The 26,228-nt window shown below is 34.5% G+C and overlaps 1 protein-coding gene across 1 annotated transcript in view; it reads right to left on the reverse strand.

Moving 5' to 3' along the window:
- The window catches only part of C3H12orf40 (chromosome 3 C12orf40 homolog), an 82,021-nt gene that overhangs the window by 38,861 nt on the left and 16,932 nt on the right, over positions 1–26,228 (reverse strand). Inside the window, exons 3-7 of the mRNA XM_043887000.1 lie at positions 22,744–22,783; positions 19,877–20,015; positions 15,403–15,535; positions 14,891–14,939; positions 7,278–7,393 (exon numbers count right to left, since the gene is read on the reverse strand). Coding sequence (XP_043742935.1) covers positions 7,278–7,393; positions 14,891–14,939; positions 15,403–15,535; positions 19,877–20,015; positions 22,744–22,783 — 477 coding nt within the window. The remainder of the gene's footprint in view (positions 1–7,277; positions 7,394–14,890; positions 14,940–15,402; positions 15,536–19,876; positions 20,016–22,743; positions 22,784–26,228) is intronic.

A 26,228-nucleotide genomic window follows, 5' to 3' on the forward strand; every position in this document is an offset into this window, starting at 1 on the left:
GTTTGAACATTCTTTGGCATTGCCTTTCTTTGGGGTTGGAATGAAAACTGACCTTTTCCAGTCTCTTTTAAGATTTGTGAAGAAACAGCTCAGACTTTATTTTTTTCATAAACATGTCTCAATAAGGATCCTTTCCAATAAAACAAAACAATTTTAAGAAAATAAAATAATTGCAAGGATGTTGGCCTGTAATTTTCTTTCTTGGTGGTATCTTTGTCTGGTTTTGGTATCAGACTGATGGGTGGCTTCATAGAATGTCTTTGGGAGTATTCCTTTTTCTTCAATTTTTTTGAAGAGTTAGAAAAGAATTGGTATAATTTTTTCTTTGTATGTTTGGTAGAATTCACCCGTGGAGCCATCTGGTTCTGGACTTATGTTTGTAGGGGCGTTTATTATTATTATTACAGATTCTATTTTATTTCTAGCAATTGACCAGTTAAATTTATCTATTTTTTCTTGACTCAGTTTTGGCAAGCTGTATGCTTCTAGAAAATTGTCCATTTCTTTTAGATTATCAACTTTGTTCACAAATAATTATTCACAGTAATTTCTTGGCTTTTTTTTAATTTCTGCAGTATCAATAGTGATTTCTCCTCTTTCATTTCTTACTTTCCCTTTTGGGGGTTCTTTCTTTTCTTCCTTATGAGCCTGGCCAAAGGTTTGTTAATTTTGTTTACCTTTTCAATGAAGTAACTCAGTTATATTGAGTTTTTCTACTGTTTTTAATCTCTATTTTATTTCCTCTGATCTTTATTATCTACTTCCTTTGGCTGACTTTAGGTTTTGTTTGTTCTTTGTCTAATTCTTTTTAGGTGGTGGGTTGTGTTGTTTAAGATTTTTCTTGTTTCTTAAAGAAGGCCTGTATTGCTATGAACTTCCCTCTAAGAACACCTTTTGCTGTATCCCATAAATTTTGTAAGGTTGTGTTTTCATTATCATTTGCCTCAAGGTATTTTTTAATTAATTAATTAATTTATGTTTGGCTGTGCTGGGTCTTCATTGCTGTGCAGGCTTTTCCCTAGTTGTGGCGAGCCAGAGCTACTCTTCATTGCAGTGCATGGGCTCCTCATTGTGGTGGTTTCTCTTGTTGTGGAGCACAGGCTCTAGGGCATGCAGGCTTCAGTACTGAGCCCATATTGAAGCACACAGGCTCAACAGTTGCAGTTCCTGGCCTCTAGAGCACAGGCTCAGTAGTTGTGGCACATGGGCTTAGCTACTCCATGGCATGTGGGATCTTCCTGGACAAGGGATCAAACCTGTGCCTCCTGCATTGACAAGCAGATTATTTAACACTGAGCCACCAGAGAACCCAACTTCAAGGTATTTTCCAAATTTCTTCTTTGATTTCATTATGGACCCACTGTTTTTTTAGTAAGAAGAAAATTACAGGCCAGTATCTTTGATGAACATAGATGTAGAAATTCTCAACAAAACATTAGGAAATCAAATCCAACAACACATAAAAAAGATCATACACCAATACCAAGTTGGAGTCATCCCACAGTTACAAGAATAGTTCAATATACACAAATCAATATGATACATCAACAAAAGAAAAGATAAAACCACATGATACAGAAAAAAAATTGATAAAATTCAACATCAATTCATGACAGAAACCCTTATGAAAGGGTAGAGAGGGAATATATTTCAACATAATACAAACTATTTATGTCAGACTCATATCTATGTTAATACTCAATGGTAAAAGGCTAAAATCCTTTCTTCTAAAATCTGGAACCAAACAAGGATACCCACTCTCATCACTTCACTTCAACATTGTATTGGAGTCCCAGTCACAGCAATGAGAAAAGAAAAAGAAAGAAAAGGTATTTGAACTGGTAGGGAAGTAGCAAAATTGTCAATTTACCACTTGATGGTAAGATGACATGATATTATATATAGAAATCACTAAAGACTCCATACAAAAATTATTATAACTAATAAATTCAGCAAAGTAGCAGGATACAAGATTAACATACAGAAATTGGTTCCATTTCTTTACATTAACAATAAAATAAGAGAAAGGGAACATGAAAAAAATTAGTATCTTTCAAAACTGCATCAAAAAATGCTTGGGAATAAACCTCACTAAGGAGGTGAAACACATATCTGAAAACTACAGAACACTAACAGTAGAAATTGAAGACAATTCAAAGAAATGGAAAGATATCCCATGTTCTTGGGTTGGAAGAATCCATACTGTTACAATGGCCATACTATCCAAAACAATCTACAGATTTAATGTGATCCCTATTAAATTACCCATGATGTTTTTTCACAGAACTAGAATGAATAATCCTAAAACTTATATGGAACTATAGAAGACCCAGAATTGCCAAAGTAATCCTGAGGAAAAGAACAGAGCAGGAGTCATAACTCTTCTAGACTTCAGATAATAATACACAGCTGTAGTAATCAAAGCAGCATGTGATTGGCACAAAAACAGACATGTGGATCAATACACCAGAGTAGACAGCCCAGAAATAAACCCATGAAACTACAGACAGTTAATCTTTGACAAAGGAGGCAAGAATACACAATGGGGAAAGGGTAGTTTCTTCAGCAAGTAGTAATGGGAAAGTTAGACAGCTACACAGAAATCAATGAAGTTAAGAGCACACCCTTCCAATTTACACAAAAATAAACTCAAAAGGGCCTAAAGACTTAAATATAAGACAAGACACTGTAAAATGTCTAGTAGATAACACAGGCAAAACATTCTTTGACATAAATTGTACCCAGTATTTTCTTAGGTCAGTCTCCCAAGGCAACAGAAATAAAAGCAAAGATAAACAAATGGGATCTAATCAAACTTGCAAGCTTTTGCACAGCAAAAGAAACCATAAGCAAAACGAAAAGACAACCTATAGACTGGGAGGAAATATTTGCAAATGATACAACTGACAAGGGATTAACTTCCCAAATAGAAAAACAGCTTACAATTCAGTAACAAAGAAATAAATAACCCAATTGAAAAATGGGCAGAAGACCTAAATAGACAATTCTCCAAAAAGACATTTGTATGGCCAATAGGTGCATGAAAAGATTCTCTAACTATTAGAGAAATGCAAATCAAAACTTCTGACCTCACAGCAGTCAGAATGGTCACTATTAAAACGTCTACAAACAAATGCTGGAGAGGGTGTGGAGTAAAAGGAACCCTCCTTTGCTACTGGCAGGAATGTAATTTGGTACAGCACTGTGGAAAACAGTATGGACAGGCTCCTTAAAAAGCTAAAAATAGAACTACCATATCATCCAGCAATCTCATTTCTGGGCATATACTCAGATAAAACTATAATTCAAACCCAAATAAAACATGCACCTCTATATTTGTAGCAGTACTATTTACCATAGCCAAGACATGGACATAACCTAAATGTCCACTGACAGAGGAATGGATAAAAAGATATATATTAAATATATATGATATATTACTCAGCCATAAAAAAGAATGAAATAATGCCATCTGCAGCAACATGGATGGACCTAGAGGTTATCACACTAAGCACAGTCACTCAGAAAGAGGAAGACAAATACCATATGATATCATTTATATGTAGAATCTAAAATATGACACAAACATACCTATCTGTGAAACAGACTCGTGGACACAGAGAACAGACTTGTGGTTGCCAAGTGGGGCTTGGGGGAGAGGAGGATTAGGAGTTTGGGATTAGTAGATGCAAGCTATTATATATAGGGTGGATAAACAACAAGGTCCTACTGTACAGCACTGGAAACTATATTCAATAACCTGTGATAAACCATAGTGGAAAAGAAGATGAAAAGAAATATATATGTTTAACTGTGTCATTTTGCTATACAGCAGAAATTAACAACTGTAAATCAACTATACCTCAAAAAAGTTTTAAAAAATGAAAATAATGCCATTCATAACAGCATAAAAAGAATAAAATACTTATTTAACAATGTAAACATGAGGCTTATTGAAAGCTACTGTAATTAGTTTCATTACATAGAACGCTATTGTAATTACTGAGAAAAAATGAAAGGATGTTAAATAAGATGGAATATTATTCATCCCTAAAAATAAAAATTCTTCTATTTATGACAACATGAATGAACAGGGAGGATATTATGCTAAGTGAAAAAACCAGACACAGAAAAATACTGTAAGATCTCACTTAAATGTAGAATCCCAAATTAAAACATGCAGAGGGTAGTATCATGGTTGCTAGGGACTGAGGAAGTGGGGGAAATGGAGAGATATTGGTCCAAGTGTACAAATTTCCAGTCACAAGATGAATAAGCTCTGGGGATCTAATGTACAACACGGTGACTATAGTTCTTAATGCTACATTTACTCTTGAAATTTGTTAACAGAATAGATCTTAAATGGTCTCACCATACATACAATAATGGTAACTATGTGAGGTGATTGATGTGTCAATTAGCTTGATTATGGTAATCATTTGAATATGTGTATGCCTATTAAATCATCAGAGCAGACAACTTAAATACATACAATTTTTATTCATCAGATTATAGGTCAATAAAGCTGAAGAGAAAGAAAAGCTCACTTCAAGTACACTGGAAAGTTCTCTCATGCCCTCTAAGTTCACACCTCCAAAAAGTAACCACTATTCTGCTTGTTGTCTGAAAGTCATGTAAATTAAATTATACAATGATTATCTTTTTGTATTGAGATTTATGCATATTCTTGCTTGCTATGACATATATTAGCAGCTCACTTTTTTCATTTCTGTGTACTATTCCATTATATGAATATTATATAATATTCTTAATGGACATCTGGGTTAGTTCAAGTTTGGGACTATTAAGAATAAAGCTCTTAAGACATACATAAGACAAAGATTGACTAGGAGAAACATTTCATGTTCATGGATTAGAAGAGCCACTATTGTTAAAATGTTAAAATTTTACCAAAATTGGTCTATAGATTCAAAACAATCCCTATAAAAATCAAATTAAACTTCCTTTTCCCCAGAAATGGACAGGCTGTTCCTAAAATTCATATGAAAATGCAAAGGACTAAGGCAAGCTAAAACATTTTTGAAAAAGAAGAATAAATTGGAGGACTAATACAATTCCCAATTTCAAAACTTACAGTAAAGCTTTAGTAGTTGAAACAGTGTGACAAACATAAAAACAGACACGATTTTTCAATAGAGCAGAAATGAGATTACAGGGGAAAATAATTTATACTTTTGTCAGTGAACTTTCAACAAACATCTCAAAGCACTCAATGGGGTAAAGATATTCTTTTCTTTCCATAAATGCAAATGATGAAAATAGTTCCTTATTTCATCATACCATAGCCTTATGATCATCACACCATACATAAAAAATTAACTCAAAGTGGAAAATGTCATATTGAAAACTACAAGACAGAAGTAAACATAAGAGAAAATCTTCATAACCTTGCCTCAGGCAAAGACTTGTTAGCTTTGACACCATATGCATGATTCATAAATAAAAAATTAACCAATTGCATTTTATAAAAATTAAAACCTCTGTTTAAAAAAAAGGTTAATGTCAAGAAGACACCATTAAGAAAATGAAAAGGCTAAGCATTTCACCAAACATACATAAATGATTAGTAAGCACATGAAAAGATGCCAACACCATTAAAACCCCAATATGATACCATTACATGTTGACTAAAGTAGCATAAATTTTAAAAGACCATATCAAGTGTTGTCAAGGATGTACTGCAAATGGAACTCTCATTCTTTGCTGATAGGAATGTAGAAATGACACAAATCACTTGGGAAACATGTCTGCCAGTTTCTTAAAATGTTAAACATACACCAGCAATTCCATATGTAGGTATTTGGTGGTGGTTTAGTCGCTAAGTTGTGTCTGACTCTTGGGCGACCCCATGGACTGTAGCCTGCCAGGCTCTTGGGTCCATGAGATTCTCCAGGCAAGAATATGGAGTTGGTTGTCATTTCCTTCTCCACGGAATCTTCCCAACCCAAGAATCAAACCCGGATCTCCTGCATTGCAGGAAGATTCTTTACTGACTGAGCTATGAGGGAAGCCCTGTAGATACTTACCCAACAGAAATGAAAGCATATGTTCAAACAAGATTTCAACAGCAATGTTCATAGTAGCTTTATTTTGGAATAGCCAAAACTGGGAGAAAAAACCCAACTGTCCATCAACAGATGAATAAATTTTGCTATATTAATACAATGGAAAACTACTCAGAAATAAAAAGAAATAGACTTACTGATACACACAATAAACAACAAAGATGAATCTCAAAGTAATTATGCTGAGTGAAAAAAGATAAACCAAAAATCGGAAAACATACTGTATAATGCCACTTACAGACTAATCAATAGTAACAGAAATCAGATCAACAGTTGCCTTGGGATGGGAGTAAGCAATATGAAATGACCAGAAGAATGGATTTACAAAGGTGCCCAAGAAACTACAGGAGACGATGAATAAGTTCATTATTTTTAAAATATGCCAAAACTTACCAAAGTGCACATTTTAGGTTAAGTTCAGTTTGTTATATGTTGATTATACATTAATAAAGTTGTTTAAAAAAAATCTCACAACAAAGAGAAAAAAGAAGTGTTTTGTGGCTTTTACAATTCTCCAGGCAAGAAGCAGTGTTTGCTTAGAGTGGGATGGAACCCTTAGAGATGAACACGTAAGTAGATAATATTAAGGTTTCTTAGAATGCAGAAATGACAATACTTTGCTGGTGAAATGTATATTGAGAGATGTAGAAAAGGAAGAAATCAAGGACAACTTTTATTTTGGCTTAAGCAACTGAGTGAATAGTGGTGCTATCTACTAATATGAAGACTTGGATAGGATTACAGAGTCAAGGTTTCTCATCACAATTAACAAGAAATAATTCAAACCGGTTTGACAAGTTCAGTGGATTTTTTAAAAAAGAACTAGGGTTTATATACAGATGTCTAGAAAATAAAAATAGGGCACTGATCAATTACCAGATATGAAAAAGAAGTTAATACAATACGACACAATAAAGGAAACTAGTAATTCACGGAAATTATAAAACAGGTGCAAAACACCTTGGCCCCAAATATTTTTAAAAATAAATCAGTTAAAGGTCAATTCGACAATAATTACTTAAAAGTGATTTAATGAAATACTATATTTTATTGATAGTGTTTTTTTTCTAGCAGTAATATTTAGGTCTGTTTACATCTCTAACTAAAAATAATTGTGTCTGTTAAAAGCAAATTAATAATTTAAGAAATAAATGCTACAGGTTCTTTATTACCTTCAACATCTTTGCTTACCTGTTTAATCTTTCAAATAATGGTCCAGATTGTGCTGTTTCACATGATGGATTGAAAGTATCTTGATTGTCATTTAATTTAGAAACCAAGGAGTGAGAATAATTAACATTACTGAGCTGAAAAAGAAAGGAAGAGCTGCCAAAATGGTAATGTACAGATACACAATTTAAATTATTTACCATAAAATGCCATTTAAATTAATATACATATATTCAAAAAATGTATTATTTTAATCTAAAAGAAAATAATTGCATCCTAGTTAAAAATAACATAGTTTCTAACAATGAAAGCATATCAGTATTTGAGTGATTATTAAAATAGTACAGTTGATACTACGGTGAGCTAAATATTTTTTCACTGGTTAAAAAATACCCAGAACACCAGGATCTTGAGTAAATAAAAGTTAAATTTCTCTCATAGAAATCACATAACCTCTCCCATGAAAAAAGCTGTACTTAACTCAGTTTTTCCATCTACTGAGTAAAATTTTAGACTGCTACTTTAATATTTCTGAATATCAATATCATTGAGTGCAAAATGCAGCAAGGATTGGAAGACTATTGAGAAAAGCAATTGAAATAATCCATTTATTAATGTGGAAAGTATCATAAGCTATTTTATTGGCTCAACATTAATCTATCCAGCAGTAATAATTTACATCTGAAGTATATATTTATTTATCTGTAAACCATGAAACATAGAGGTAAGTCCACAGAAAATCAATGACAGAAATAGATAAAAAAGAGAGGGAGACAAAAAGAGATACTGAAAGGCTTCAAAAAAATATAAAGGTGTAAAGTAAGGGAAAGCCGAAAATAAAGTCTGACAATACCTCTCACATCTCAGTCTCAGAGAGAGTGACAGAAGTACAAAGACAAATTCACTCCTCAGAGCGAGTGACACACAAACACATCAAAAGAGAGGGATATTATGTATTGGCTCAAATATTAACTTCTCCAGGGCAGTGAGAAGTGAGTCCCAGACCAAATTTTTTCTAACTTTTTTTTCAATTAACTTTCCTTTGTATCTTATAATTTCATTTCAGTTCTTCTCACTTTTCTTCAAATCCCTCCAAATAAACTATTAAACACTTCACTAAAACTTCACAATGTGACAATATGCCTTGGACAAGTACAAAAGACTCTTGTTGCTGTCTTCTGCTCTATTAAGTATAGCATTATTTATCCTTCTGCAGATAATCACTAATCTATAATCTATAAGTAGGAGATCATATTTAGATTACAGAGTATTTCATTCTCTAGCCTATAAATTATTTTAAAAAATAAGCATGAGTTTTAAGCAGATCTAGGATGCAAGTTTTAGTCTTGTAAAATACAAACTGAAAGGATAATTGAATATTTTTCACTGCATCCTTCAAAAATTACTGGGTTCTTAAATTAATAAGGCTAACACATATCATTGAAACACAATATCAGTACTTCAATTTTTCTTTTCTGAAAAACAGAAAACATACTTTAATAAAAGTGAATCATGATATATATTATATAGCTATAAAATAGCATAACTATAACTAATAAATTTATAATTATAAATTAATTTATAAATAATACACAAATATGGCATAAACCACTGCATGCTAAAATTGGGAGGAATTCAAAATAAATATTCCTGCTAATAAGACACAGCATTTATATAACCATTTTCCTCACTACCATTATATATTAATACAATAATCCCTGATGGCTCAGCAGGTAGAGAATCTGCCAGGAATGCAGGAGACACAAGAGACACAGGTTCAATCTCTGGTCAGGAAGATCCCCTAGAGGATGAAATGGCAACCCATTCCAGTATTCTTGCCTGGAAAATACCATGGGCAGAGAAGCCTGGCGGGCTACAGTCCATGGGGTCACGAAAAGTCAAACACGACTGACTGACGAAGCACAAGCACACACACAGTAATCTTTAATAATTTCATTTTTAAAATCTATGCAAATTTAATAGAAAATCACTTCTTGGCATTTTCTATGGAAGATATATTTCAGAATTTTAAATTTTGAATTTTTAGTATTCTTAACCTTAGCGCATAAAATAATTAAACATTTTAGCATTACACATCTCTACATATTTGTATAATTATAATTGAAATGCATATACCAGTCGGCATCTGTCAAATCATGAAAAGAATCAAGTCATCAATTTAAGAAAAAAAAAAAAAAAAAAAAGAATCAAGTCATCACAATTCACACTTAATAGGCTACTATGATATCACTGAGGTTATATATCGCTATTCACAGGATCCTTTCTATAACACACTTACTGGGCCACCATGACATCACCAACTATTTATTTACTGTGATTATAATCATCATACTATTATGTAACATACTGAAAGGTTTTCAGTTTCACTATCAATTTTACTTAAAAAATGATTTTTTTCAAAGATTTTTAAACATTTCAGTTTTTGAATTCATAATCTCCTACAGTGCAGAAAATTAAGTTTTTGACCTAAGAGGAACTTTATACCTAATTTATATCCTATTGTGACTATATCTACAGCAAGTTACAACTAATATTTTAAAATCTATAAATAAGAAAAGAACATATCATAAAATATAATGGTATCAAAATGCTAAGAATCTTCGATTCAAAGACACTTATTCATCCTGCCTCTTTTTATATGCAACTTTCTGAAGACTAGGTACTATTCTGGGAATGAAATTTTGTTTTGTAGTATTTCCACTGGAAGATACTTCTGCTGAAAAAGATAGTGGAGTGAAAATGCAGTTTTCTATTCTGTTGAACTGAGGTTAAAACATTCTATATGAGCCCATGACTTGTGATAACTACAGGAAAGACACAATCATTTGATTTGCCAAAATGTATAAATGAGAGATGAGAAAAGTGAAAAATAAGAAGCAAAAAAGGTCATGAAATGCAGAAAAAGTTCCAAGGAAAGAAAGGCAAGTCAATCAGCAACTGACAAGACTTATTAAGACCAGGGAGTTTATCAGCTAAGATTATACTGAAGAGCTCCTTTTCACTGGACTTTATCATTCTGGGTCCTCTCCACCCTCAAGTCCCATTCTACTACATGACATCCAAAAATGGAAAGCCTCAGTTTCATGAATGCACAGCACAGCTGACAAGATTTTCAAGAGATTTTATATCACTGTTTCTACCTTTCTGTCACTAACTTCAGCAATTTAAGGAAAAGAAAGGATAAACATTACTATAGCCTTAGATCTTAATATTTCAAACTTTAACCACAATCTGTTCATTTTCTAATTGAATGCAATTTTATTTGCTAAAAGTATCTCTAAGAGGGAAGTTTACAGTGATATAAGTTTACATCATGAAAACAAGGAAAATCTCAAATGAACAATCTAATCTTATACCTAAAGCAACTAAGAGAAGAATAAACAAAACCCAAAATTAGTAGAAGAATTCATAAGTCTCAGAGAAGAAAATAAATGAAGTAGACACTAAAAAACAACAGAAAATCAAAAAATTAAAAGTTAGTTATTTGAAAAGATAAACAAAATTGATAAACCTTACTCAGAGTCATCAAGAAAAAAAGCAAAAGGGTACAAATCAATAAAGTGAAAGTGTTAGTCACTTAGCTGTGTTTGACTCTTTGTGACCTCATGGACTGTAGCTCGTCAGACTTCTCTGTCCATAGAATTCTCCAGGCAAGTATACTGGAGTGGCTAGCCACTCCCTTCTCCAGGGGATCTTACTGATCCAGGAATTGAACCAGGGTCTGCAGGCAGATTCTTTACTGTTTGAGCCACCAGGGAAGCCCCAAATCAATGAAATTAGCAATGAAAAAGAAGTTACAGCCAACACCACCGAAATACAAAGGACCACAAGAGACTGCTGGGTTTTCCTGGTGGCTCAGACGGTAAATAATTTGCCTACAAAGCAGGAGACCCAGGTTTATAAATCCTTAAAAAGGTACAATCTCTCAAGAATGAACAAGGAAGAAATAGAAAATATGACAGGCCAATTTTAAGTACTGAAATTGAACCTGTAACTTTAAAACTTTCAACAAACAAAAGTCCAGGACCAGATGACTTAACACATGGATTTTACCAAACATTGGGAGAAAAGTTAACATCTATCCTTCTAAAACTATTTCAAAAACTGCAGAGAAAGGTACACTTCCAAACTCATGGTATGAAGCCACCATCACCCTAATACAGAAAACAGACAAAGGTACTCCCCAAAAGAAAATTACAGGCCAATATCACTGATGAAAAATCCTCAAGAGAATATTAGCAAACTGAATCCAACAATTCATTAAAAGAATCATATACCAGTAGTCATGTATGGATGTGAGAGCTGGACCATAAAGAAGGCTGAGTGCTGAAGAATTGATGCTTTTGAACTGTGGTCCTGGAGAAGACTCTTGAGAGTCCTTTGGACTGAAAGATCAAACCAGTCAATCCTAAAGGAAATGAACCCTGACTATTCATTGGAAGGACTGACGCTGAAGCCGAAGCTTCAATACTTTAGCCACCTGATGCAAACAAAGAACTGACTGAAAAGACTCTGATGCTGGGGAAGATTGAAGGCAGGAGGAGAAGGGGGTGACAGGGGATGAGATGGTTGGATGGCATCACAATCTCAGTGGACATGAGTTTGAGCAAACTCCGGGAAATAGTGAAGGACAGGGAAGCATGGCACGCTGCAATTCATGGGATGCAGAGTCAAACATGACTTAGCGACTGAACAACAAATGCCATGATCAAGTAGTATTTACCCCAGCAACACAAAGATTTTTCAATATCCACAAATTAATCAGTGTAAAATACCACATTCACAAACTGAAGAATAAAAGTCATATGACCATCTCAATAAATACAGAAAAAGTTTTTGATAAAATTCAACATCCATTTATGATAAAAACTCTCCAGAAAGTGGGAATAGAGGGAACATATCTCAACATAATACAGGCCATATATGACAAACCCACAGTAAACACCATACTCAACCCATTTCTTCTAAGATCAGGAATAAAACAAGGATGTCCACATTTTTACTAGTGCAGTTTTGGAAGTCCTGGCCATAGCAGTCAAAAAAGAAAGAGAAAAAAAAATCCAAATTGGAAAAGAAGAGGTAAAACTGTCACCATCTGCAGATGACATGACACTATATTTGCTCCCCTGGTAGCTCAGCTGGTAAAAAAAATTCACCCACAATGTGGGAGACCTGGGTTTGATCCCTGGGTTGGGAAAAACCCCTGGAGAAGGGAACAGCTACCCACTCCAGTATTCCGCCAGGAGAATTCCATGGACTATACAGTCCAAAGAGTCTATTTGCAACCAAAGGGTCGCAAAGAGTCGGACATGACTGACAGACTTTCACTTTCATACATAGAAAACCCTAAAGATGCTACCAGAAAACTTCTAGAGCACATCAGTGAATGTGATAAAGTTGCAGGATACAAAATTAACACAGAGAAATCTATTGCATTTCCATACACTCACAATGGAAGATCAGAAAGAGAAATTATGGAAACAATTTCACTTACCATCACATCACAAAGATGAAAATATCTAGAAAGAGACCTGTCTAAGGAGGCAAAAGATCTATACTCTGAAAATGGTAAGACACCAATGAAAGAAACTGAAGATGGCACAAATGGATGGAAAGATATACCATGTTCCTGAACCGGAAGAATTAATGTTGTTAAAATGACTCCCTACCCAAGGCAATTTACAGATTCACTTTGGAGTATAGTATGAAGGTTCCTTAAAAACTAAAAATAGAGCTATCATATGCTCCTGAAATCCCACTCCTGGGCATATATCTGAAGCAAACCATAATTTGAAAAGATACATGCATCCCAATGTTCATCACAGCACTATTTACAATGGTCAAGACATGGAAGCAACCTAAATGTCCACGAACAGATGAATGGATAAAGAATATGTGATATATATATATACTTAGTTATAAAAAAGAACAAAATAATGCCATTTGCAGCAACATGGATAGATCTAGAGATAACCATATTAAGAAAAGTAATCCAGACAGAGAAAGACAAATATCACAGGATATCACTTATAAATGGAATCTAAAAAAATAGATACAAATGAACTTATCTACAAAACAGAAATAGACCCACAGACATAGAAAACAAACTTACAGTTACCAAAGTCGAAAGTGGGGAGGGATAAATTAAGAAGTTGGGATTAACATATACACTGGGATTAATATATCCACATATACTATGTGCTTCCCAAGTGGCTCAGTGGTAAAGAATCTAGCTGCTAATGCAGGAGCCACAGGAAACATGGGTTCGATCCCTGGGTCGGAAAGATCCCCTGGAGGAGGATCCCACTCCAGTATTCTTGCCTGGACTATTCCATGGACAAAGAAGCCTGGTGGGCTACAGTCCATGTGGGTCACAAAGAATCAGACGGACATGACTGAGCGACTGAGCACCCAGGCACTAGTATATACAAAGAGAATAACCAATAAGAACCTACTGGATAGCACAGAGAACTATACTCAATACTTTGTAATAACTGGAAGTTCCTTGGTGGTCCAGGGGTTAAGAATCCACCTTGCAATGCAGGAGATATGGATCTGATCCCTGGTCCAGGAACTAAGGTCGCATAAGCTGTGGAGCAACTAACCCTACATGCTGCTACTACTGAGTGCATGTGCTCCAGAGCCCACATGAAGAACACACATGCACAACTAGAGTCCACGGCCTCAACAAAGGATCCCACGTGACTCAGTGAAGATCCTGTGTGCTGCAAGAGCTGATGCTTCCAAATAAATATATAAACAAATACTTTAAAATATATATTTTGTAATAACCTATAAAGAAAAACGTTCAAAAAACTAATGCCATCACTTCATGCCAAATAGATGGGAAAAAATTGGAAACAGTGACGGACTTCCTTTTCTTGAGCTCTAAAATCACTGTAGACAGTGACTGCAGCCATGAAATTAAAAGATGTTTGGTTGGATGGCACTACTGACACAATGGACAAGAGTTTGAGCAAACTCTGGGAGACAGTGAAGGACAGGAAGCCTGGTGTGCTGCAGTCCACGGGATCACAAAGAGTTGGAGACGACTGAGCTACTGAACAACAATAATAAAGGAAAAAATTTCAATATATATATAATTAAGCCACTATACTGTACACCTGAAACAAACACAACATTGTAAATCAGCTATACTTCAATTAAAAAATAAGTAAACAAAATTTTTAAAAATTAAAATTTGCTAAAAAAAATAATCATTTGCAATACTTTGAAAAATAATCCTAGGATCAACAAGACTATCGAAAATAATAGTTTCATATGAAATCAAACAATCTGATCACTGTGTGAAGAGATGAATTACTAATGATCACATGAACCAAAAACAGGAATCTCCAAATGAACTATCCTTTACAACTTGTCAGTAACAAGCAGAAGCAAATGTTACACACACATAGGCCTCATCTACCTTATCAGAACTCCAAAATGTTTCTCATAAGCAATTGGTTAAAATATTAAGGTGTAGGTTCCTTATATTAAAAACTTTGAAAAGAATAATTATAAATATGTTTTTCCAGTATTTGAAAAATTTATATCATTTGTTGGCATATCACAACTATCAAAATAATAAAATTTAATTTAAAAAATCTCACCTGAACTGGCTCAAGTTCTTCCTTGGTGTCTAGTGTTTGATAGTATACACTAACAAAAATAAAATTTTAAGATTAAAAACATAGCTGGCAATAAAATTGACCATCTTTATATATCAATTTAAAATTCACAGTTATATACAAATACATGAAAACATATGGAACTCTAAGTAACTCTATTCATTCCAGATCATAATATTATTGAGTTTTCTAAAAATTACATTGTTATAAGAGAGATATTTTATGATAAAGTCAAACTATATGTACAAAAAACTTAGTATGGACATTTGGTCATTTGATAAATGTCTTAATAGCTTAATGATATTATAATAGCTGAACAAACAAAAACTGGAGCTATTATAGAAGAATAAATCCTCTGTATATCTTCCAGTGAATAAAACAGTAAAACAATAATGACCATTTAAATAATATATAATAATATATGATGCTATATTATATATTAATGTAACATGTACATCAGATAGATACATTAATATAACCTAGCTAAAACCTACTTGTTTTCTATATCATCAATGCAGAGGTTAGATGGTACACAGTTAGGTGACATTGGAAGTTCTATATCATGCTTTCTTAGAGGCATTTTTATGTCTTTATTCATATTCACGTGCATTGGTTTTCTCACAGTTTCTAGAATGAAAAAAAATATAATTATAAAAAATTATAAGAAAAAATCTTTTTAAAGCATCATTTGATATACTATGTTCATTAAATAACTGCACATTTTAGAAATTTACTGAAACCACCTGTATTCTATATATGCTAGACATCATTACAATACTATCTCAGATATTATGAATCATTCTTTTTACTTTATCATCTTATATACTCCTCTTGAAAGGGGTTATACTAAATTCCTTCTACTTTTTTCTTCCTCTAATACTTCCTTGACACCCAGACCATATCAGATGTTGTCTTACACATTCTCATAGCATTATATAGGTTCTCTATTATAACACTTACCATCCTTTGTTGTTCTTGATTAACTCTATTTCCCTCACTAGATTTTTAAAATTTATAGAAGCAGAATCTGTCTCTATAGAAGAAGTCTCTGTTTTGTCTGTTCAGTACTTGTAACAACTTTTCTTTTCTGGGAAATGCTTTTTACACATGCATCAACTATACAGTTCTAGTGGAGACTTTCCACCATTTTATAAAACCCTGCCTTTCGGTAAAAATAATTGGTGAAGTGGTAGACATCTAACCCAAGAAGAATTAAGAACTGTTCCCTCTGGTTAGGAGTAATTGTTCCAGTGCTAAGACCTGGGGTAAGGCAAAATCCTTCAGTGGAATTTTCAAAAGTTCAGGACCAGTGAAACATCTCTCAGTGTTTCTCTAATGGCAAAACTAGGAGAGATGAGCAATGTTAGTTTTTTAAGGTAATGTTTTAAGCCCCAATGATGAAGGCAGTCTGAGAGAATGAAGCTAATATCTGAAGTGAGAAAGAATCTTGACTGAATTCAAAGGCTCTGATTCAAGCAGTTTCTGAAGCCCAGCTGCACCACTGACCTTCCTTTTAGTTAAGTACCTTGGTCCTTTCAAGGCTGCTGTAACTGGATGCCATAGACTGGGTGGATTATGAACAGAAATTTATTTCCCGGTCTGGAGGCCGGGATATCCAAGATCAAAGTGCTGGCAAATTTGGTGTCTGTTGAGGGCCTGCTTCCTGTTTCTCAGACAACCATCTTCTCACTGTGCTCTCAGATGGTAGAAAGGGAGAAAGAGCTCTCTCGGGTTTCGTTGTTGTTGTTGTTCAGTCACTAAGTTGTGTTCATCTCTTTGCAACCCCACGGATTGCAGCATGCCAAGCTTCTCTGTCCTTCACTATCTCAGACTTGCTCAGATTCATGTCCATTAAGTCGGTGATGCTATCTAACCATCTCATCCTCTGTTGCCTTTTTCTCCTTTTGCCCTCAATCTTTCCCAGTATCAGTGTCTTTTCCAATGACTTGGTTCTTCCCAAAGTATTGGAGCTTCAGCTTCAACATCAGTCCTTCCAATGAATATTCAGGGTTGATTTCCTTTAGGATGGACTTATTTGAATGTATCAGTTCTCTAGCACTCAGCACTCTTTACATCCAGCTCTCACATCAGCACATGACTACTGAAAAAACCATAGCTTTGACTATATACATACCTTTGTCGGCAAAGTGACACCTCTGCTTTTTAATATGCTGTCTAGGCGTCTCATAGCTTTCCTTCCAAGGAGCAAGTGTCTTTTAATTTCATGGCTGCAGTCACTGTCCACAGTAATTTCAGAGCCCAAGAAAAGAAAATCTGTCACTACATCTACTTTCTGCCCTTCTATTCACCATGCAGTGATAGAACTGGATGCCATGATCTCCATTTTTAGAATGTTGAGGTTTAAGCCAGGTTTTACACTCTCCTCTTTCACCCTCATCAAGAGAATCTTTAGTTCCTCTTCACTTTCTACCATTAGAGTGGTATCATCTGCATATCTGAGGTTGTTGATATTTCTTTAATAAGGGTACAATTGTATTCATGAGAGTTCCACCCTCATGACCTAATGGGCTCCTAAAAGTCCCTCCTGAACCATTACAAGTTGGAATTTCAATACATGAATTTGAATGGGGCGGTGGGGGGCGGGGGGGGGGGGGCACAAACATTCAGTTCATAACATTATTTGAATGTCTGTTAGTTGAGCCTTACTTATAAAGTCTTGTTTTAAAGGAGAGTAAAAATACCTCTATCCTCTACCCTTCTAAACTCCCAACTGGGGCTCCTGTGACAAAAGAGGGATTAACAAGAGGAAAGCATACAAACTTATTTAATGAGCTGTACACAGAAAACTTCATAAGAAAATGAAGACCCAAAGAAGTGTTTAAACCTGAGTATTTTTACATTAGGTCTGATGAGAAATGGAAAAGTTATGGAAAATGTGATAGGACAAAAAAGGAGTATGACCACAGTGTATAGTAAATTGGGGAAAAGAGCAGTCCTGTTCATTTAGATTCCTCTCAGTGTCCCTCTGTCTTTGAGATAATGATGTTCCCTGGTTGAGGAACTAAGATTCTGCATGCTGCACATGGTCCAAGGAAAAAAAAAGTAAAAACCGTATGACTCAAAATTATAGAACTCTTAAAAGAAAATATAGCAAACATAAAGGGTAAGCTCTTTGTCCTCCATTTTGGTCATTTTTTGCATTTGACATCAAAACAAAGGCAGCTAAAGCAAAAATAAACAAGTGAGACTACATTAAACTAAAAAGCTACTGCATAGCAGAAGAAACCATTAACAAAATGAAAAGACAACCTAGGGAACGGGAGAAAGTATTTGCAAATCACATATCTGATAAGGGGTTAATATCCACAATATATAAAGAATTCACATAACTCATTAGCAAAAAAAAAAACTAATTTAAATATGGGCAGAGGACTTGAATAGAAATTTTTCCAAAAAAGATATACAAATGGCAAGGGATACTCAATATCACTAATCATCAGGAAAATGCAAAGCAAAACCACAATAAGACATCTTCTCAAACCTGTCAGAAGGAATTATCAAAAAGACAAGAGATAACAAGTGCTGACAAGAATGTGGAGAAAAGGAAACATTTGTGCACTGTTGGTGGAAATGTAAATTGGTTCAGCCACTATGGAGAACAGAATGGCGGTTCCTCAAAAAATTAATAGTAGACTAACACAAGATTCAGCAATACCCCTTCTGGATATATATCCAAAAGAAACGAAAAAGGATCTTGAAGACAAATCTGCACTCTCATGTTCACTGAAGTATTATTCACAATAACCAAGATATGGAAACAACCTAAGTGTCTGTCAATGGATGAATGGAAAACAAAGAGATAGGGTATACACAAAATAGTCTTTAGCCTTGAGAAGGAAGAAAATCCTGCCAATTATGACAACATGGATGGACCCTGAAAATATTATGCTAAGTGAAATAAGCCAGACAGAAAAAGACAAATACAGCATGGTATCACTTACATGAGGAACCTCTTAAAAAAAGAAAGTCAAACTCATAGAAACACAGAGTAGAAAAGTGGTTTCCAGGGGCTGAGGATGAGAGAGAAGGGGAAATAGGCAGAGGCTGGCAAAAGGGCACAAACTCTGAGCTGTATGACGATTAAGATCTGAAGATCTAACGTAAAAGGTGAGTATAGTTGACAAGAGTATTATATAAGTGAAGAAAGTAAAACCAGATTTACAACAAAAACTTTTGTTCCTAAAGTCCATGAATTATGTATTTACTTTTACTACAGTAAAAGTTTTTCACTTGTGTAAACCGCTCTGTGGAGGGAGAAACAAAAAATGACAGAGAAAGGAAAAGAGGGGATACTAAGAATACTATAATCAATTTCTATCTATCATTTATGAACTCTTTTAAGCTCTCATTTTAGCACTTGTTTTAAAAATTAAGTATCAGACAAAGGTCCCTTGAGATAGGAAAAAAAATAGTCTGATTAACCTTTTTTATTTACTTAAAGAATCAAAGTGCAAGCCAAAATGAACTTTATTTTGAAGTATTAAGACTACTATAATTAACACCCCAAGAATGCCTGAGAAATTATTTATGTTGTGAGATAGGAAACTAATTATTGAGACAAAAATCTTTTCATCTCTTCCTTTTTAAACAGATTCTCTAAATAGTATAAGATAATAAATACATTTATTTCCTGCTCTTTAGCTGAACTTTGGTAACTAACTGCCAAGACAGAATAATGTAGTAACTGAAACAGCTGCACTGTAATAAGTCTAACCATACCTTATAAAATTAATTTTATATAACATTTATACAAACTAAAAATAAAAATAAATGGATTAAGGAATAAGAGACTTTAAGCAAAAATTAACAAATCTTATTTAAGCAGGCAACTAAGTTTTAAAAGTTTCCTTTCCACATCCTTTTGAGTTCTAAAATTACACTTATTAGAAAACTAAATCTTATAATCACAATGAAATTAAAAAAATGGTATTAGAAAAATTTACTTACCAGATGTTTTCTTCTGGCAAGATATCTGATTTACCATATACAGGTTAAGGAGGTCTAAACTGACAGTAGAATTATTGACAGGGGATAAAACTCCCAGTAATTTCATTTTTGATTTTAACCTTTTCTTTTCAAAATATTCCTAAAATAATTATAAATAGAAAGTTATTGCAGCAACTATATGGTTTCAGGCAGAATCATAAATAATAAAAAGCAATAATGCAATCAAATAAATGACAATATTTTTATATTCTTGTGACATACTTTATATGTTTACACATGAATTAAAGTCAACCATGAAACTAGCAGTTTGCCTAAAGAGTCTAAATTTCACAGCCTCCTATACTTTTGGTGGTAGAAATGTGAGATAATTCTCATCTGATAGCTTCTATTTCTTTGGAAATATGAGGCAAGGTCATCTAATTAGTATGAAGGAAAAAAGAACAGGGTTGGGGAAGAGAGGCTTGAGGAGACAAAGGATGGTATGAAATTTTCAAAGAGTAAGAAAGTGACATGACTAGAGATCAATCCTTTAGGAAAGTGCCATGAGTCATTTCTTATAAATGTTCAAAAGAATGATCCAAATAGTTTTAACATTAATTTTTAAAAAAATAGTCTGGAAACAGACTACATTCATAGATTATTTAGTATCAAGTGCCTATGTTACACACAATTCTAGACATAGGAGATACAGAATGATTAAAAGTGGTAAGATCCCTTTTTTATGAATATATATTAATAGGGGTGTGAGAAGAGAACAGAATCAATAAATTTATAAGAAAATATAAGACTTTGAAAAGAGTGATAAATAAAAGGGAATACTGAAGAAACAGTAACTGGAGGGTGGGGAGCTATTTAGATGTAGTGATCAGAGAAAGTCAGTCTAACAGATACTTTAGCTGAGACCCAAATATTGACAAGCCAGACACAAAATATCTCAAGGGAGACTATTCCAGAGAAAGGGAAGAAGAGTGGCAGAAAGAAAGTCACTGTGGTTGAAATGCAATGAACAACATGGGGAGTAGTAAAACATAAGGTCAGAGAAGCAGGCAGAATGCAGATCCTTTAGGTCCTCTTAGGCTATAGTTGCATGCGTGCTGCTCAATCATGTCTGACTCTTTGTGGCCCCACATGTGGCCCACCTGGCTTCTCTGTCCATGGAAGGACAAGAAAAAATTTCTCAGGTAAGAATAATGGTCACGTGAGTTGCCATTTCCTACTCCAGGGGCTCTTCCCATCCCAGGGATTGAATCCACATCTCCTGCATTGGCAGGCGGATTCTTTACCACTATATCACCTGGGATTGTCAAGCTATGGTTAAATCAGATTTATTCTAAAAGCAATGAAAAGCAATTGAGGTTTTTAAGGAAATGATAGATTCTGGTTTGTGTTTTTCTAAAAAAAAAATCATGCTAACAATTGTGTGAAGAACAGAATACAAAAAGAAAAAAGAGCAGAAAAAATTTTTGATAAATTCAATGACATTAAAAGTGAGAACTTTCCTTCAAAGATATCATTAAGAAAGTAAAAATAAAAGCTACTGAGTACACATATAACTGACATAGAATTCCTAGATATATAAAAATACAGTAAGAAAAAGACAAACAACCCAAATAAAAAATGAAAGAAATATCTGGAAATGTATCTCATGAAGCAGAAAATCTGAATGAAAAGACAGTCAGCCTCAGTAGTAATAATTTTAAAAAAAAGGTTAAGTTTACAATAACGCATCACTTCACTGAGGTAATAAATATCCTACTTTCATCACAATCACTCCCTTAACTTTTCTTTAAATTTGACTACCTCTGAGACTTCACTGGTAGCTCAGTTGGTAAAGAGTCCACCTGCAATGCAGGAGACCCCAGTTCAATTCCTGGGTCAGGAAGATCCGCTGGAGAAGGGATAGGCTTCCCACTCCAGTATTCTTGGGTTTCCCTGGTGACTCAGCTGGTAAAGAATCCATCTGCAATGTGGGAGACCTGGGTTCGATCCCTGGGTTGGGAAGATCCCCTGGAGAAGGGAAAGGCTACCCACTCCAGCATTCGGCCTGGAGAATTCCATGGACTATATAGTCCATGGGCTTGCAAAGAGTCAGACACTACTGAGCGACTTTCACTTGCACCTCTGAACATATTTTTACTGTTTTAGGACATTTTGCAAATGAAATCTCACTGCTTGTATTTTTCTGTGAGTTTCTTCATTTGCTCAACATTCTGTTTTTGAGATTTATCTACAATAATTACATGCAGATGATACATTTTCACTGCTATACCTTGGGTATACCACAAGTTGCTTAACCATTCTACTGCTCCTGGACATTTATTTGGTGCTCCCTTCTCTCTCCCCTGTATCCTGTCCTCCTTCTTCCTCTCTTTCTTCTTCTCTCTTTGTTTGCTATTCAACAACAACAAAGATCCAAAGAAGCATGCACATATCTCAAGTTGCACATATGGAAGTTTCCTTGGGATATATATCACTTTTTTGCAAGATACATGCTCAACTTTACTATGTTATACAATCAATGTAATTATTTTTAAAAAACACTATTTTGAAAAAGTAGGAGATAGGTTATAAGGTTATTATAGTACCCTGGGCAACAAATGATAATGATGTGGATAAGGGGGCTAATAGTACTGTGAGAAGTGATCAGACTTGGGATATTTTGGAAGTAGATGACAACAAGAATCAACAATGCTCCATAATTCTGTGCCTGAGAAAAATGGGTAGCTAATTAAGCTATCTATAAGAATGAAGAAACTAAGATGGTCTTCCAGTTTCACTCAGGTGAATTTATTAACCTTGGAAAAATGCTCCAAAATATCACTGTTCTTGTAACACTACGAGACACAATAAAAATATTTTTTCTTTACCTTCTGCTTTCTCCTTTCCTGCTTGATCAGAACCCTGGTCCTGAAAAGGGAAGCAGGATTATTTTGTAATGATTAAGTAAGTGGTCTCTAAAACAACTGCCATTTTATCTAAATTGAAGATTTGGAATTAAAATCTAAAAGTAACAATAATTATTTTCTGAGAAGAAACTATACAAATGTTGTCAAATTATTTATAAAATATATACTGTTTCACAAAATTTTCCTGGATAAAAAATCCAAGAACTAATAAAACAGACTCTAGACCTATGGTGAATAATTAAGCATAAAATAAATCAATTATAAAAATCAAGATAAGCAGAGAAATCAGTGCATTGGAAAGAATGTATCACTGAAATACTCTTATCTGATAGCAATATTCTAGGTCAACACTGCTATTTTCTTTGCCTTTCCTTGTAATTCAATATTCTACTAAAATTAACACAGAATAGAGAGAAGATAAAAATCTATATAGCATCTAACGAAATGTTAAGTTTATTATTAGAGCAACTTCAGTTACATTAGCTACGTGTATCTGAAACCTCAGAACTTCTTTAAAACACTGCTAGTCATTATGGATGTGCTTCAGACCACATAATCTTCGTGCCAAAAACTGCACTGAATCCCAATGATAATGCAGCATTTAAGAGTTATAAAATATTTGCTCTATTAATAATAGTGAAATGCTATAAAACATTTATTGATAATAAAAGCAAATACGCACAATGTATCTTTTGGACATCCATGAATTATGGTCTCAAATTCAATATTTAAGAATTATAAATAAAATAACAAAATGTATTCTAGTTATATGATATTATGCAATAACATGAAAATAAAATTGCTAATAATAAGTACCATATATCTTGCATCATTCTAGATACTCCAGAGTCTACATGTAAAAACTCATTTAATCTTCATAGCAACTCTATAAGGTAAGTTCTATTTTTACTCCCATTTTACTGATGAATAAACTAGACATAGAGAGGTTAATTAATTTGTCCAAGGTCACACTGCTAATAAGTGACAGAGCCAGGATTCAAATTCAAGAATTCTAGCTTTGAAATTTTAAATCAGTGCATTCTACTTCCTTCTAAGCATGCTAACTGTGAATAAATAGAGCTATTCATTTTTCCAAATGATTTTCATAAACTACATGAAGGACAGTTCTGAATATCCCTAGACTCTGCTGCTTATTGAACTTATTATTTAACATATTTCCCAATAGATGTCTTAAATTGATCATTTTGAGGTCACTGAAAAATAAATCCAATCTATCATGCTCCATGCTGCATCATAAGTATACTGTTGGCATTCAAACTTTAGGGAAAAAAAGGAAATAAATTATATTTCATTAACTCATCAAATGCTAAGGCTAGAAAGGACCTTTGAGATTAGTTTATTCTCCATCATTTCAAAACTTAAAAACCTATGGCACAGAAAAAAAAGTGACTTTTCAAAGTTCAGAAATATAAGAAGATGCTGTAATAAAACTTCACAATCCAGATTATAAAGAGAAAATAGAAACATCAATTTTGTAAGTAGTTCCACGTTGTAAAGATCAATATAATTAGGGATAAGTCAAAAACTAAATATAGTCTTCTTATGTACAAAACAAATGAACTTATTCCAGGCTGATTTTCCATTATCCAGGACATTATCTTATGGCTTTTACCAAATTCTATGTACTAGATAATCCCCATTTCTATTTGCCTAAGAAAAAATTAATTAGGAATTCAAGACCAATTGCTCTATCAGCCTACTATCACTAAACCACAACAAAAGTAAAAATGGATCCTGATGTATAAGTCAAAGGTAATTTCTTAAACTAAACATTTTAGACTATTATTAAGGCAACAATGTTACTCTAAGCAGTACTCTATGTCTAAATGTTTTACTGAATACAGTCACTTTCAACAACTTACATTAAAAAAGAATATCAGTTAGGATTCATAGGTACAAGAAAGGAAAGCATCTTTGGTTAATTTAAATAGAAAATAAGTTAAAAGGAAGTTGGATAACCGGTAGATCTGCCAAAGGGCTGAGGAGGCAGGTTTGGCAACTGGCAGGAAGAAGGAAGACGAAGCAGCTGTGATGGCACGGTCAAAACTGCACCAGATCCGTCTCAAAGGGACACCGCTGCCAGCGCCTGTGACCACCGGGCCCCACTGGCTGCAGCGTCTCTGCTCCTCAACAATGCACAACCTCCTCTCCTGGCATCTTCTAGTGTTACTAACCCTGAAATTCAATCCTGCTGCAGCTCCTGCAGCTCCTACAACTAGAATAGGCACCCTGCAGGCCTTATTTCTTTGGGTTACTAACTTGAGTCAAGGTAAAAGATAAATGCCTCAGTCTCAGCTTAGATCACATGCCGATTCACTGTTAGCAAAACAGGCTGAAACAGGTGTGTTTGGTTTTTTTCTCTTCTAGATTCTACAGAGGTAGGTAGGCGGTGCTGTGTGTGCATGCTAAGTCACTTCAGTTGTGTCTGACTCTTTGTGACCCTATGGACCATAGCCTGTCAGACTACTCTGTTCTTGGGATTCCCCAGGCAAGAATACTGAGGTGGGCTGTGCCTATATCAAAATTCATACAGTGAGAAACACCTCAGAAGTAGACAAGCTCAGATACTGGAATGTCAAAGAGTGTAAATGTCCACTAAAGAGGGAAAAAAAGTGAAAAGTGAAAGTGGCTCCGTTGTGTCCAACTCTTCGTGACCCCATGGACTATACCGTCCATGGGATTCTCCAGGCCAGAATACCAGAGTGGGTGGAGCCGTCCTTCTTCAGGGGATCTTCCCAACCCAGGGACTGAACCCAGATCTTCCACACTGCAGATGGATTCTTTACCAGCTGAGCCACCAAGAAGCCCAAGAATACTGGAGTGGGAAGCCTATCCCTTCTCCAGCGGATCTCCTCGAGCCAGGAATTGAACCAGGGTCTCCTGCATTGTAAGCAGATTCTTTACCAGCTGAGCTACCAGGGAAGTCCCATTAAAGAGATGTACAGTTAAAATAGCTAACAATCCAAAAGTGATTTTTTTAATTTGGCTATGTCAGGTATGTATTTGTACGTATGCACTTATATGTGTGCATGTTGGGAGGGCTCTCCTTCTCTCTTTACATATATACATATTTCTAACAGTTGCTTCTAATGGTTTCGCTTAGATTAACATTAAAATAAGACAACAAAGTTGTTTCTTTCTCCCAAGGGTTAACCAAGATTGTGTCAGACAGAAAAAAATTTTCATCTGCCCTTCTAGGTTCTTCTGACTGGTCTAAGAATTAAGTTGACATGAGACACATTAACAGGAGAAAGCCAAGCTCAAGTTTAACAACATGTATGCATGAAAGCGGTGGTTCAGTCACACAGTCGTGTCTGACTCTTTGCAACCCCGTGGACTGTAGCCTGCCAGACTACTCTGTCCATGGGGATTTTCCAGGCAAGAATACTGGAGTGGGTTGCCATTTCCTTCTCCAGGGGAACTTC

The sequence above is a fragment of the Cervus elaphus genome, chromosome 3 (genome assembly GCF_910594005.1).
Source record: "Cervus elaphus chromosome 3, mCerEla1.1, whole genome shotgun sequence".
Classification (NCBI taxonomy): Eukaryota; Metazoa; Chordata; class Mammalia; order Artiodactyla; family Cervidae; genus Cervus; species Cervus elaphus.